This window comes from Octopus bimaculoides, chromosome 7 (genome assembly GCF_046866305.1).
Source record: "Octopus bimaculoides isolate indiv1 chromosome 7, ASM4686630v1, whole genome shotgun sequence".
Lineage (NCBI taxonomy): Eukaryota > Metazoa > Mollusca > Cephalopoda > Octopoda > Octopodidae > Octopus > Octopus bimaculoides.
The window spans coordinates 5121322-5135793 of record NC_142934.1 but is presented as its reverse complement, the minus strand read 5'-3'; the positions used below and the strand labels follow the sequence as shown (position 1 = coordinate 5135793).

Here is a 14472-nt window from a genome sequence, read left to right as displayed (position 1 = left end):
CATGGGTTGGACGATTTGACTGAGGACTGGTGAAACCGGATGGCAACACCAGGCTCCAGTCTGATTTGGCAGAGTTTCTACAGCTGGATGCCCTTCCTAACGCCAACCACTCAGAGAGTGTAGTGGGTGCTTTTACGTGTCACCCGCACGAAAACGGCCACGCTCGAAATGGTGTCTTTTATGTGCCACCCGCACAAGCCAGTCCAGGGGCACTGGCAACGATCTCGCTCAAAAATCCTACGGGAGCCAGTCAGGCGGTACTGGCAACGGCCACGCTCAAAATGGTGCATCTCATGTGCCACCCGCACAAGAACCAGTCCAGGGGCACTGGCAACGATCTTACTTGGCTTGCCGGGTCTTCTCACGCACAGCACATTTCCAAAGGTCTCGGTCAGTAGTCATCGCCTCGGTGAGGCCCAATGTACGAAAGTCTTGCCTCACCACCTCAGCCCAGGTCTTCCTGGGCCTACCTCTTCCACGGGTTCCCTCAACTGTTAGGGTGTGGCACTTTTTCACGCAGCTATCCTCATCCATTCTCACCACATGTCCATACCAGCGCAATTGTCTCTCTTGCACGCCACAACTGATGCTTCTAATGTTCAGCTTTTCTCTCAAGATACTTACACTCTGACGGGTATTCACATTGACATTACACATCCAACGGAGCATACTGGCTAGATGGAAACTGCACCAAAGCCTACATCACAAATATATATATATATATATATATATATATAAATGATATATATAAATGATGATGTGTGTAGGTATGTGTATACCGATGTAAATTCTCTGCAGTATTAAAGTCTGTAAAAGAGAGAGATAACTTTCAAAAAGAATATAACTGCTATGAACTTAGCTATTTGACTGAGATTGATTAAATGCTGGGTGGGGGCAGATAATTAACTAAAGAGCCTCTTAAGCATGGCCACGGTCCAATAACTGAAAGTACCTAATATGTGTGAGGGAATAGGGGTAAATGCTTTAAAACATATCCATAACTTTATATGATTCTCTGTCACCAAAATTAAGACCAAAACAAATATAGTTTATTAAATATCTCCCATTTATTCGTTTTGTTTTAGTACGTGTCTTTAAGCTTTATGGTTTGAACATTTCATTTCTAGCTTTCTCTTACGTCTGTGCACATAATCAGTCTGTACAGATGTGACTAAATGCTAAAAAAAGTTTGCCTTACAAACATGAAGCATTGGGTTCTATCTCACTATACATATATAGTATTTTTACATAAGCTTAAAGCTTATGGTGAGCACCGTGCAAGGACTACGGAAAATAGTCTAATAAAGGGGCATATAAGCCCTCGACAGAAAAAAAAAGCTTTTCCTATCCATATATACCCCAGAGTAAGCACATAAATGTGAAACAAGGTGGAAAAAATAGTACTCAAATACTGGAGGTAGAGTAATATGCTTTATTAATAAACCCGCAAAGACATCATAAAAGCTTGTATCAGGTTTTGTTATTAAATCAGCCTTGGGTGAAACGCTGTGAGCTAAACATTTTAATACAGCATATTCACCTTGGGTGAACGTCTTCTGCTTTAGCTTCAGATCATTCACCTAACCCCACCCCACCCCCAAGTCTTGTAGGTGAAATTGAGAAGATAGAAACTGTGTTGGCATTGAGTAGATAGACTGTACTTGCCATTAATTCAGGAGAGCAAACCTCGTCAAGCTGATTCTGCTGGAGGATTTCATTAAAAGTAAAAATGTCTATAAAATACTCTTAACACTCATGCTGTAATATGTTGAGGTGGCAGTCTTATTGGTCAAACAACTGGAATACTCATTGTCAAAACTGTCAAAAGATCGATTGTCATAATAATATATTTCTAAATCTCTGAGAGATTTATGCAGTAGCAGCACGATAAAGTGATAGCATGTTGTCAACTTAATGTGACAGTCCCATGAAAGGGAAGAATGCTACTGTTATTTAGCCCTAGGAAACACCGTTTCCTGTTGGACTTGACACATTTCCTGTGTCCTTATGTTTTCAAAGTAGAGACAAGTACCTCCACCCAGAAAATCAGCATCCAGAGACTAGTTTCAGAGACATTGCTCATCATCAGATCTATTGTCATCATAGAAACACTGTATATTGGCTTATCAGATAAGTTGGGGATTTTTTTGTCTTCTTTTTTGCCTGACATTCCATTGTCATATGTATGAAAAAGGGATAAAATTCATTCAAATTGCAAAAGCGTTAAACAAACGTAAAGATTGTTCGCCAACATAACATGGCATTCCTGGTTTAGGACAAATGTTGCTGTAATTTAGCCCCGAAAGACATCGTCTCCAGCTGGTTATACGACACAATCTGTGTCCTTATATTTTCGAATAAGGGAATCTAGCACCCCCACTCAGCTCAAAACAATATCTGTGCATCGCTCAGCTCAAATAAACTGGAAATCGCGATACACAGTTATTGTTTCGAGCTGAAGTAGCAGACACTTGCCCAAGGTCCCATGCAGTGAGACTGAACACAGAACCATATGGTTGGTAAGTTCTCCCAAAATAAATAAAAATATGGACTAGGCATATATACACAATGAAGACAGAATCGGAAGTGCATTGTGATCAGCAGTGTATAACAGCATTGGATGAGCCTGGCTGATACTGACATATGCCAGTAAAGTCTATTATCTTCACTCCTCCTTCTTACTGGAAGTGATCTTAGCTTTGTCAGAAAAGATACTTGTAATAGTGTGTAGACATGTTGAAAGCTTTATTAAATTGTGGGAATTGTCTTGAAAAAGTATCTCTTGTCGACATACGAGATTAAAAACACAAATCTCAGCAGCATGAAAAGGTTTACTGCAGCACTGGTGGTGAACTTGCTGGCTCCAGATTGCTTTTTAGCTTCTGGATGTCATCTCATCTGGAGCAAATATCAGCTGCTAGCTGATTGAAAGATCAGTGATTTAATAATCAGTGCTTAACAGTGATTTGATCGTTAATGTTTACTTGTTGGTAAGGTTGCAAGCTGGCAGAACCATCGGTAGACCAGGCAAAGTGCTTTAGTGGCATTTCACCCATCATTACAATCCAAGTTCAAATTCTGTAGAGACCAACTTTGTCTTTCATTGTTTTGGTGAGGGGGTGGTCAATAAAATAAATACCAGTTGAGTTCTGGGGTCAATGTAATTGATTAGCCCTTCTCTCCAAAATTTCAAGCCCTGTGCCTATAACAGAGAGGATAATATACTTGTTGATAAATAATCTTAAGTCGAATGAAACTAGGAGCTAGCTTCCTGTCATCTGAGTTTAGGGTCTGAATTTCATTCCTGTTAAAATCCAAATCCCTTTTATGTCAACACTAACACCTCTGGAAGCAGCATGAATGCTGCATAATCTCATTCTTCTCCATTACAAATTTGTGGCTTTGTACTTAATTAGGAAATCTGTAATTATGATTATTCAGACACTAATTTTAACTGCTATTTTCCGGAAATAGATTTTTAGTATCAAGTACAGTATTCAGTAACTTACAGCATTTGTCAAAATGATGGGATTCAAAACCAGCATCTTCTGCTAGAAAGCAGTTTTTAGAATTCAGTTAACAAATAACGGTTTTGTGTTTTGGGTGTTCATGTTCTAAACAAATTTACAAGGTAAATCAACCGGTTCCAAATGTCTATTTTCATTTTTAACCTGCAACTCTTCATTTTCCACTCTCAACCTGAATCTTGATAAATCTCAAAGGGGATTTCTCTTATGAAATAAAATCCATAAGGCAAGGCTATGTGGTAAGAAGTTTGCTTCCAAACCACATGGATCTGGGTGCATTTGTGATTGGACACCACACTGGAATTTTATTTAATCCTCTTACTCTATGAAGCATAAGCCATCGATAGCTTTTCCCCACTATACTTGACTCTGTTCTTGGTCTTCTTTTTGAGTTGTCATCGATGCTTCTGTAACATTGCATTTTTGGGGGTTTTGTTTTTCAGCTTTTTGTTTCTGGGTTGACCAGTGTTGACCACATACAAACCCATTTTTTGTTTACTTCTATGAAGAGAGGGTCCATATTAGTCTAGCCTCTATCCTCTGACCTGACCCACATGGGGAAACCTTACCAGGGGGTTGCACTCCACTGGCATAGATCTCTGCCATTGAGGCATACAAGCCTCCACATCACAAGGACTTCATCTTTTGGTAGATAGAAACAATTAAAATTCTTCATCCCCCCACCCCCCACAGAAATGTGGATGGCTTAGTGGTTAGGGTATGTGACTTGCGTTCATAGGTTTGACTCCCGGTGGCACATTGTGTTCTTGAGCAAGACACTTTATTTCTCGATGCTCTGGTCCACTCACCTGGCAAAAATGAGTAGTACCTGTAATTTCAAGGGCCAGCCTTGTCACATTCTGTGATTCACTGAATCTCCTTGAGAACTATATTAAGGGCACATGTGTCTGTAGAGTCCTCAGCATATTAATTTCACAAACAAGCTGTTCCGTTGATCGGATCAACTGGAACCTTTGACGTCGTAACCGAAGGAGTGCCAGGGTTCATTATAACTTGCCATGAAATTTTTTTTTTTTTTCAAAATCAAATATATTTATATGTCTAAATTTATTGTATGTAAATTTAATAAATTTATATAATTAAAATGGGATTAGAATGAGAAGGTAGAGAAGTCAGTGTTATTGTTTAATAGGGATATGAATCAATAAAATTATTAGATATAAAAGAAATTGTAGACACAGATATAATAATGGCTTTACGAAAATTAACTCCAAAATGGGTTCCCACTTGTTACATCTGCATCCACCCAACCCCAAATTTTTAAACAATCCTAGAATATACAACTTATAAGATTATGTATGTGTGTATGGCACATAAAAAGCACCCACTACACTCTGAGTGGTTGGTGTTAAGAAGGGCATCCATCTGTAGAAACATTGCCAAATTGGACTGGAGCTTGGTGCAGACTTCTGGCTTGCCAGCCCTCAGTCAAACCGTCCAACCCATGCCAGCATGGGAAGCAGACGTTAAACGGCAATGATGATGATATATATCGTTGTCGTCACCATATGCTTTTGCAGTGCAAGTTTTCCCATTGGATAAAGCCATAGCTTTACTTTGTTCTGACTTTCTGAAAGTGTTTTTTTCTTGGCAGAGATATTGGGGTGGTTTACCATTGCCTTCCTCAACTGGATAGGCATCGGCCCACAAAAACTCATCGACAGGTCTTCTTTTAGTCCTGCTGGATATCCAATGCACAAAACTTGCAACTCTCGAGTCACTCTAACTTCTGTTAATTAATAAACACACACACATATATATATATATAAATTTTAGAGGTAATACTTGATAATTGCAAGCACCTGTATATGCCAGATAGTGGCCGGGGTGAAAGAATAAATTAAAAACGTAAAAATAAAAACAGAACACAAAGGAAGATAGCTTTATACCATCCTCTCTATCAATTATATACCAATATAATGATGCAACAACTATAAAGCTTGAAACACGTGTAACGCAGAATCCTGTGTGTTCTGTTTTTATTTTTACGCTTTTAATTTATATATATATATATTCACACTCTCCAACACTGACACACATATGTAAATATACATACACACACACATACATAATGCATGCAGAAGCATTTTCTGTTAAGCAAATGAAATTTTAGCAGCATTTTTCTTTTCCCTGGTACCATATTGGTTATCAGTGCTGACTTAACGTCCCTTTCAGCTGGTCATGAACAATTTCAATTATATTTGGAATGTGATAGTCTTAAAACCTGGTCGGGTTTTAGCAATTATAAGTGAAAAAAAAACAAAAAAAAAAACATAAGGACAAGAAGAAAATATTTAAATATTTCTTATATCATGGTTCTGAAATGCTTTCCCATGATTGTCTTGTTCTCACCAATTCCTCCAATGGTCTTTTAAAAATGTCAAAATTCATCACTGTAATAAATATTGTCTATGTCCTTGTGTTTATGTCTCCTGAAAGATAAACTTTCAATTTAAAATAAATAAAAATATAAAGAAAAATTATTTGTAAATTATTTGTAAGTTTTTCTTTTTCATTTTTTGGTATAAGAAGTTTTACTAAATGTCTTTGAATATTAAAGAATTTAAGGCAGTGAGCAGGTAGAATTGTTGGCAAATTGGGCAAAATGCTTAGCAGCATTTCATCCTCTGTCTGCATTCTGACTTTGCCTTTCATCCTTTTGGGGTCAATAAAAGAAATACTAGTTGAACATTGGGGGTCGATGTAATCGACTTAGCCCCTTCCCCAAAATTCGAAACCAATATTAACAAAATTTCTCTATGGCCCAAGTTTAGCCCTTTTGCATTAAACCAGCCAAAATATTCTATTTCACACTCAAACTGGCCAGATCTGGCTTCTCATACTAACCGTACAATGTCATTCTAAACAAAGACCTGCTCAAAATCTCAAAGCTACAAGATAATGCGAGATTAATTCAAATCAATGAATAAATAAGCATTACATTATTCAGAGTAATCTGCATGCTAAGGGGATAAACCGGGCCCTTTCATCTCTGTAGGCTCTCAGCAAAATAAGTGCCAAGTAACATACTGGATTGTTTTAATTACACTTATCCCTAAGAGTTAACGATGTCAAGTCAACACCAAAAAAACTCATCATCAGCCAGGTTCTTGTTTCCAGTCCATTCTTTGACATTGTCCGTCTACAAACATTTTGATGGCTGCTTCTCTTCCCCTTCACATTTCCTGTCAAAATGATCTTGATCAGTGACCCATTGCACATTGTCTGCCCATAATATAAGAGCTTTGTGAACTTGATCCTTGTGTCTGCTACCCTCTCTTTCCAGTATGACCTGGGTACAACAACAAACAGATAGCTAGATAGAAATAGATGCTTACAATGGTCACATTTTTATAACCTCTTTGTGGCTGAGTTGGGTAGTTTACTACCCAACAGAAAAAGAAGTATGATTTTAAAAGTTTGAAAAGGTTCTGAGATAATCCTTAAGTTAAGAGCAAAAGTGCCTAAGGTCCTAAAAAAGAATCACAATCTTGCATTTAGATAATTACCAGAATTGATGTTATTCAGGATTAGCCTTTTTTCAGCTATACATAAGCTGCATGTTTTAGACATTAATACATACAAATAAATGGTTTCTCTGTAAAAGCATAACAATTGCATATAAATAAACCATATTTTAAATCCCATAAACTAAAAGGCCAAAATACGAGTATCAGACAAAATTTGTCATAAATGACAAGATTTGAATAACATGCTCTTAACACCTAAGCCCACTCAACTCTGCTACATTCACAGACCAGGAAATAAAGATCACAATGCACACTAAACAATTATGGTTTTGTTTGACAAAGCCCTATGAAAAACAATGGACAGCAAAGATAACTGAGACATGTAAGGTCTCAGTTAACTTTACATTTTACATGATGATGATACATTAGAAACAAGATTCAGGATTTGAACTCAAAACGTAGAGATGTAGCCAAATGCCACAAACTATTTTATCCAATCTTGTTGCTGTGGAGAAAAGAGAAAAACTAAAAATCACACTTTTTTTTTTTAAATAATCACAAAAACAACAACAAATAAATTGAAAGCAATAAAATGAAAACAAAGTTAATTTATTATTGTTGTTGTTATTTTCAAATATTTCCTTTATCATTAGTTGTTTGTTTCTTACAGTTCAAATTGTAGCATGACAACAAGATACACTTCTGGATGGTAGGTGGAGTAGCAGAAGTGAGAAGTACTATTTAATATTTAAAGGGAGGCAGGGGGAGGGGGCACTGGAAAAAAATTTCTTTTTTTAAAAAAAATTAAAATTAAAGATATACTTTAAAACAACAGAATCCTACTCAAACGAAGATCATTTATAACATGGAAGGAGGTGGGCTTGAATAACCTCTGCTGTTTCCAAATACAAATTGACAATAGCAACTTAGTTTCTCATTTAGCAGAAAGGAAGTCAAAGTTTGTGTTTGTCTGTGTCTGTGCATATGTGTGTGTGCATGTGTGTGTGTGTGTGTGATTAAGGGGAGTGGGGATTAGGTAAGAAAAGACTGAAGGAGCAAAGTGGTGATAAACACCTGAAACAAATGTTGGCTTTGAATGACTAAGACAAACTGATTCGCAATATGTTTAATCGACAGAGCAAGAGAGAGAGTGTCATAGGATGAAGTAGGAGGACAAAACTAGTTTATTTGGCAAGAGAAAGTATTAAATGCTGATAGACTACACAAAGTGAAGCTGGATGCATTATCTAACTGGTGTGTAGTATTTTAGATTCATCCTTGTTTATTTTTTCTTCTTTTACAATTTACTGGCTACTTGAAACAAGGGAAGTAATCTAACAGTTAAGGTAGACTGTTGTTAAATGTGCAAACACACACTCATAGCTAAGCATTAACATTACATAACTATTACCAAATGTATGGATGCCTGTGCATGTACACACACGTGCATCTATGGCAAGGTGATGTGGCCAAAGATAATGACTGATATATTTATTAAATAAATGGCCCTTATCAAACTAGTTGTCTTACTAGTCCTATAAGAGTTATTTTACACACACACACACACATATATATATATATATATGTATATATATATATATATATATATATATAAACCAGAGCAAGCACATAAATGCGATACAAGGTGGGAAAAAAGTAGTACTCGACTACCGGGGGTAGAGTAATATGCTTTATTAATAAAGCTGCAAAGACATCACAAAAGCTGTTACTCAGAGTTTCACGTTCATAAATATATATATATATATATATTTATTTATTTATGCATATAACAATATTTTGTTCCATTCTCAACCAAAACTGTCCGGCGAACAGGAACGTGAAACTCTGAGTAACAGTTTTTGTGACGTCTTTGCAGTTTTATTAATGAGGTATATATATATATATATTTATACACACACACATGCATATGGATGTAGGCTTGTAAATAAAACTTGTGTGTGAGTGTGTTTGAACACAGATTGTTTCAATGAAGTATAAAGAATGGTAAGGGAGCTGAGCAGAGAAGAAGAGACGGAGGAGGGAGTGAGAGAAGGAACACAAAGACCTATTGGTGATTTAGACCTCCTACTTCATATCCCTACCTATCAATATTTAACAGGAGAGCAAATGAAGGACGAAAAGGAAGGGTTTAAGGTGAAAGAAAGAAACAAGATGAAAAAGAAGACTACTTCAATCCAAAGAAAGAAACAAACAAAAATTAAGCAAGGGCGAGGGGAGGGGGGATCTGATTGGGGTGGAGTCAGTTACAGTAATAGTGGTGAATGATGATGGTGGTGATGATGATGAGGATGATGTGGGTTTTGGATGAGGAAAGGGGTATTGGAAGAAAGAGAAAGAGAGAAATGCTCCTTTTCCTTAAGGCCAAACACTCAGTGAATCCGTGTCAGTTCCTCCACTATCTTGATGAGGTCGTCAGCTGTGGCATCTCTCGACATGCCACTACCATCATCAAACTGAAACAGAAAAAGAAAAGAAAAAGAATAATTAACATAAAAACCCAACTGGATGATATACAGCACAAAATAAGAAAAATTTACTTGTGCCAGTACCACGTACAAGCACCGAGTACATTCTATAAAGAAGTTAGCATAGGGAAGGGCATCCAGCCATAGAAACCATGCCAAAGCCAACTAGAGTCTCGTGCAGTTTGTTAAGAATCTGCTCTATGCCACTACTTTAACCCCTTTTCCCCTAGCATAAAGCTGACTTCACACCTTGGGGTTTGTAGCCCAGCAAGTCGCATGGTGATGTGCCATCAACACTGCCAGTGGCACACAAAAAAAGCAGCCGGTACACAGTGCAAAGTGGTTGGCATTAGGAAGGGCATCTAGCTATAGAAACCATAAAGCAGACACTGGAGCACAATTCAGTCCCTGGATCCAGAGACTACACCATTGAATCCAGGGGCTGCATCATCCAACCCACACCAGTGTGGAACATAGATGTTCAAATGATGAGGACGATGAATCCAATATATTTGTGAGTTTAATCGAAAGCACAAGCTTTATGAAACCCCTATCAGTTCATAAGAAAGAAATTATTGTATCTTGTGAAAATAAGGATGTAACTTACTTTAGTATGTGAACTCTGCAGTCCTTGCACCACCTGGTCAATCTTGTCTCGATCAAGATCAAGAAAACTCTCCATTAGATCTCCATCAATGAAACCTTCGGCTGGTTCTGTTTTCCTTTCTGTGTGAAATGACCTCCATCTGAAAGATGCAGTTAAGGACAAAAAAACACAGACATATCTGCACAAACACCCACACAAAATATAAATAAATGGCCAGTACCGTCGGACTGGCCCTCGTGCTGGTGGCACGTTAAAAGCATCCACTACACTCTTGGAGTGGTTGGCGTTAGGAAGGGCATCCAGCTGTAGAAACTCTGCCAGTTCAGATTGGAGTCTGGTGCAGCCTTCTGGTTCACCAGTCCTCAGTCAAATCGTCCAACTCATGCTAGCATGGAAAGCGGACGTTAAATGATGATGATGATGATCAAGGCACAGACTTGGTTCCCAACCCCATGGTTTCAGGTTCAGTCCCATGAAGGGCATGGTTTAAAAGGATACAAAGAATGTTCAATCTTCCCAACACTCTTAATCACTTTGGCCAAATTTTTCTGTACTTCAAGTAGAAAGTTGTAGAAATCTTGAGGCAGCTGCGTCACGAGACCTGATAAAGAGGTGGAGGAGGAGGCGGAAGGGGAAAAGAAAAAAAAGAGACAAATGAAAGAAACGTCATGGATACAAACATGGTGAGTCTGCAAAAATAAACTGAGAGCCTGAATAAATAAATCGGCAGAAACCATTAAAACACAACATGCAAACATGTAGGCACATACACACAGGAAGTAGATAGAGTAGTTATAATAAGAGAGTATATCGATAGTTAACCTTTGATGTTAACTGCCCACAAACAATCTGAAACCCTTGAGCAAGTTAATCACTCAGGCTAGATGGTAGGTGGGGGGGGGGGGAGCTGTGCCATTGCAGTACATTGCTGCATTCACCATTTGTTGATATATTCTCGGGTGGGATGGTAAATGGGCAGCTGCGTAACAAGACCAGGAGGAGGAGAAGGCTGAGGGTATATCAGCTGAAACGTTGTGTTAACAAACAAGATGAGGACAAATATCTGTCAAATGTAAATAATGTAAATAATTCCTCACTTCTTAAATATAGAACTGGATTATCTCCAAAATGTATTAGTTATGTATATTCATCTATAAAGTTCCTTTCTAAATTTATAACATTTTGGTTTCTCTAATAGAAAACCTGTTTATTCATACGTTTATTCCAATACACCATTATAAGTGATGCTTCATGAAATGGTTGTACTTAAAAAGCATCAATCTTCCATCAAGGAATTGCAACAATCAAGAATGGAAATACTAACCAACAGCACCACTCACAGTACCAAACAACACAGATCCTTGAGTGGGAGTGGAATTTTCCCCAGCATGCTGCATTACCAATGAACCTGAAGGAGAAGAAGAAAACAAAATAGCATAAATTAAATTGCAGGCTATCAATAATCTTCAATACAATCATAACATCTGTGAGAAAATTTACAGACTGTTTATAAAGAGAGATAGGCGTAAAATTAGGAATAAAGAAATAATTAAATCTAAGAATGGTTATATATAAAATGTGTAAGATAAACATATAAGACAGTTTCAATTCAATCAACAGGAAAACAAATAATTAGAATACTCAAAATTTGTACAAACAACCAATAACACATCAATAATGAAACGGATATCAACATCTGATTTGTAAAACTTTGTCAAACAGAACAATCTTTCAACTCACCATGTCTAAAAACATTCACAAATTCACCAAGATGGTAAAGGCCAACTTCCTGTAAATGTTGTCTCTCTTCATCTGTGGTTGCAGCACTGACAAGAACAACAAAATAAACAAAGATCTGGTTATTTCACCTTTCTTACTTTGTTTCAGAAACTTTTCCCATGCTCGCATAGGTCAGGTGGAATTGGTTGATGTCCTTCCTACTTCCAACCTTCACCTGCTTCCCTCGTACTCCAACTTCTCACCTGGCACATGGCCACTTTTCTCAGTTCCTTTCTCAGCTAAGACGTCCATGTCTTGTAAGCTACCTGGCAACCTCACAGGTTCATTTTCCATCTACCAAATTCACTCACACGGCTTTGGTCAGCCCAAGGCTGTAGTAGAAGACACTTATCCAAGGTCCCACACTGTGGGACAGAACCCAGAACCATGTAGTTGGGAAGCAAGCTTCTTACCACACAACCAATCCTGTTCGTTTTTTAAATAAAACTTGTAATAATCAAAATTGTAATAATCTTCACACCAAAACAATCTATGATATTAAACTAAATCTTCAAACTCAAGAGAATAATTTGCAAGGCAGAGAGTAAAGAACTTTAAAATATCTTCACAAACAATTTGTTGAAAACAGACTGGCACAAAATAACACTGGCTGTGAAGTGGGGGAGGAGACACACACACACAATATGGTTCCATGCAGTTTCTTATTTCTTTACTGCCCAGAAGGGGCCACACAGAGGGGACAAACAAGGATAGACAAACGGGTTAAGTCGATTATATCGACTCTAGTGCATAACTGGTACTTATTTAATCAACCCCGAAAGGATGAAAGGCAAAGTCAACCTCGACGGAATTTGAACTCAGAACGTAGCGGCAGATGAAATACCGCTAATCTTTTCACCCAGCGTGCTAACGTTTCTGCCAGCTCGCCGGTTCCATGCAGTTTCTGTCTACCAAATCTGCTCAAGGTGCCACACAATGGGACTGAGCCCCAAAATACCATGAGGCTGCAAAGCAAGCATCTTAGTCACACACCCATTTTTGTATATTATTCTAAGATATGCAAAACATTTCCTGCAAACTTACCTGTCTTTTTGGCAGGTAAACAAATTGAAAGAGTTCTCGGCTCCAAGAAAATTCTCATCATCAAGGATCTCAACAGCTGTCATCCAGTTCGGATTAGAATCTCGTGCAATCTGAACAGAAGTAGAAAGGATTAAAACCCATTTGATTATTTTCAAAGATTAATATAAATTAATAGCCTCCTTCAACTTAATGCCCGAGACACATAAATTAATGATTCAAAGTTTCATAAGACATCATCATCATCATTTAACATTTGTTTTCCATGCTGGCATGGGTTGAATGGTTTGACAGGAGCTGACAAGCCAAAGAGCTACACCAGGTTCCAACTGTCTGTTGTGGCAAAGTTTCTATGACTGGATGCTCTTCCTAAAGCCAACCATTTTACAGAATGTATTGGGTGCTTCTTTTTTACACTGCACCAGCACGGGTGCTTTTTGCGTGGCACCAGCACGGGTGCTTTTTGCGTGGCACCAGCACGGGTGCTTTTTGCGTGGCACCAGCACGGGTGCTTTTTACGCGGCACCAGCACTTACAGCAATTCCCTGGGAAGTTTCATTATAATTTTATTGCATCAGACACCTTTCCCATTTTGTTCTTATTTTTTTTATCATTTAGATAAAGAGAGCAAGTATTGTCCAGGATGCTTTTACAAGGCCTCTGAGACTGGTGAACAGACAGTGGAGAGGAGCCATAGAAACCGAGCCAAAGTAGACACTGGAGGACAATACAACTCTCAGGTGTCAGATCCTGTTGAACAATTCATCCTAAGTCGGCATGCAACATCACAGTAAATGATGATGGTGATGATGAAAATGTAAAGATTTTAAAAAATGCTCACTTCTTCGAAGTTCTCTTCAAGGGGTTTGTAAGCCAACAAAGTTATTGATCGCATCAGATCTCCAACAAGGATGAAGTCACCCTTTGTTTTTAAATAAAGAGCAATGATATTTGTGAAGTGGCTACATTCAAGGCGAAGTTCTTTCTCTACTGTCCATTCAAATAGACGCACCTAAAGCAAAAAATGTAAAACATTCAATGGAGATTATTTATACAGGGTGATCGAAAAGTAACTCCCTATTTTAAGATAATTATAAATTATTTATTAATTGTAATTTTTTTTCTTAAATTTTTTGTGTTCGTTTTTTTGAAGTATGAAAATTTCTATAATCATATTGTTCTTGTTGTTCATGAACGGCTGAATGTCCACTTCCCTGGGAGATGGATGGGTCATCGTGGTCCACATGAGTAGCCAGCCAGGAGTCCCGATTTAAAACCCTGTGACTTCTTTCTTTGGGGTTGGTTGACTTTGGAAGAACTTGAAGGGTGAATATGTGAAGAGTTCCTGGTGAAATCAGTTGATGCAATTTCAGGGCAACTCAAGAAGCTGATGGCGACATCTGGAGCCCATATTGGATTTTAAATAAAACCGCACACTAAAAGCGTTCTTCTCACATTCATTTCTTTGTAAAAATTACAATTAATAAATAATTTATAAGTATTTTAAAATAGGCAGTTAATTGTCAATCATCTTGAAGATG

At 37.8% G+C, this 14472-nt stretch overlaps 1 protein-coding gene across 1 annotated transcript in view; it reads right to left on the bottom strand.

Moving 5' to 3' along the window:
* Positions 1 to 8884: 8884 nt before the first annotated feature.
* The window catches only part of LOC106882477 (DNA damage-binding protein 1), a 30435-nt gene continuing 24847 nt past the window's right edge, over positions 8885 to 14472 (bottom strand). The window contains exons 22-28 of the mRNA XM_014933164.3: positions 13773 to 13943; positions 12935 to 13044; positions 11852 to 11937; positions 11436 to 11519; positions 10610 to 10712; positions 10112 to 10250; positions 8885 to 9492 (exon numbers count right to left, since the gene is read on the bottom strand). Coding sequence (XP_014788650.1) covers positions 9409 to 9492; positions 10112 to 10250; positions 10610 to 10712; positions 11436 to 11519; positions 11852 to 11937; positions 12935 to 13044; positions 13773 to 13943 — 777 coding nt within the window. The 3' untranslated portion in view covers positions 8885 to 9408. The remainder of the gene's footprint in view (positions 9493 to 10111; positions 10251 to 10609; positions 10713 to 11435; positions 11520 to 11851; positions 11938 to 12934; positions 13045 to 13772; positions 13944 to 14472) is intronic.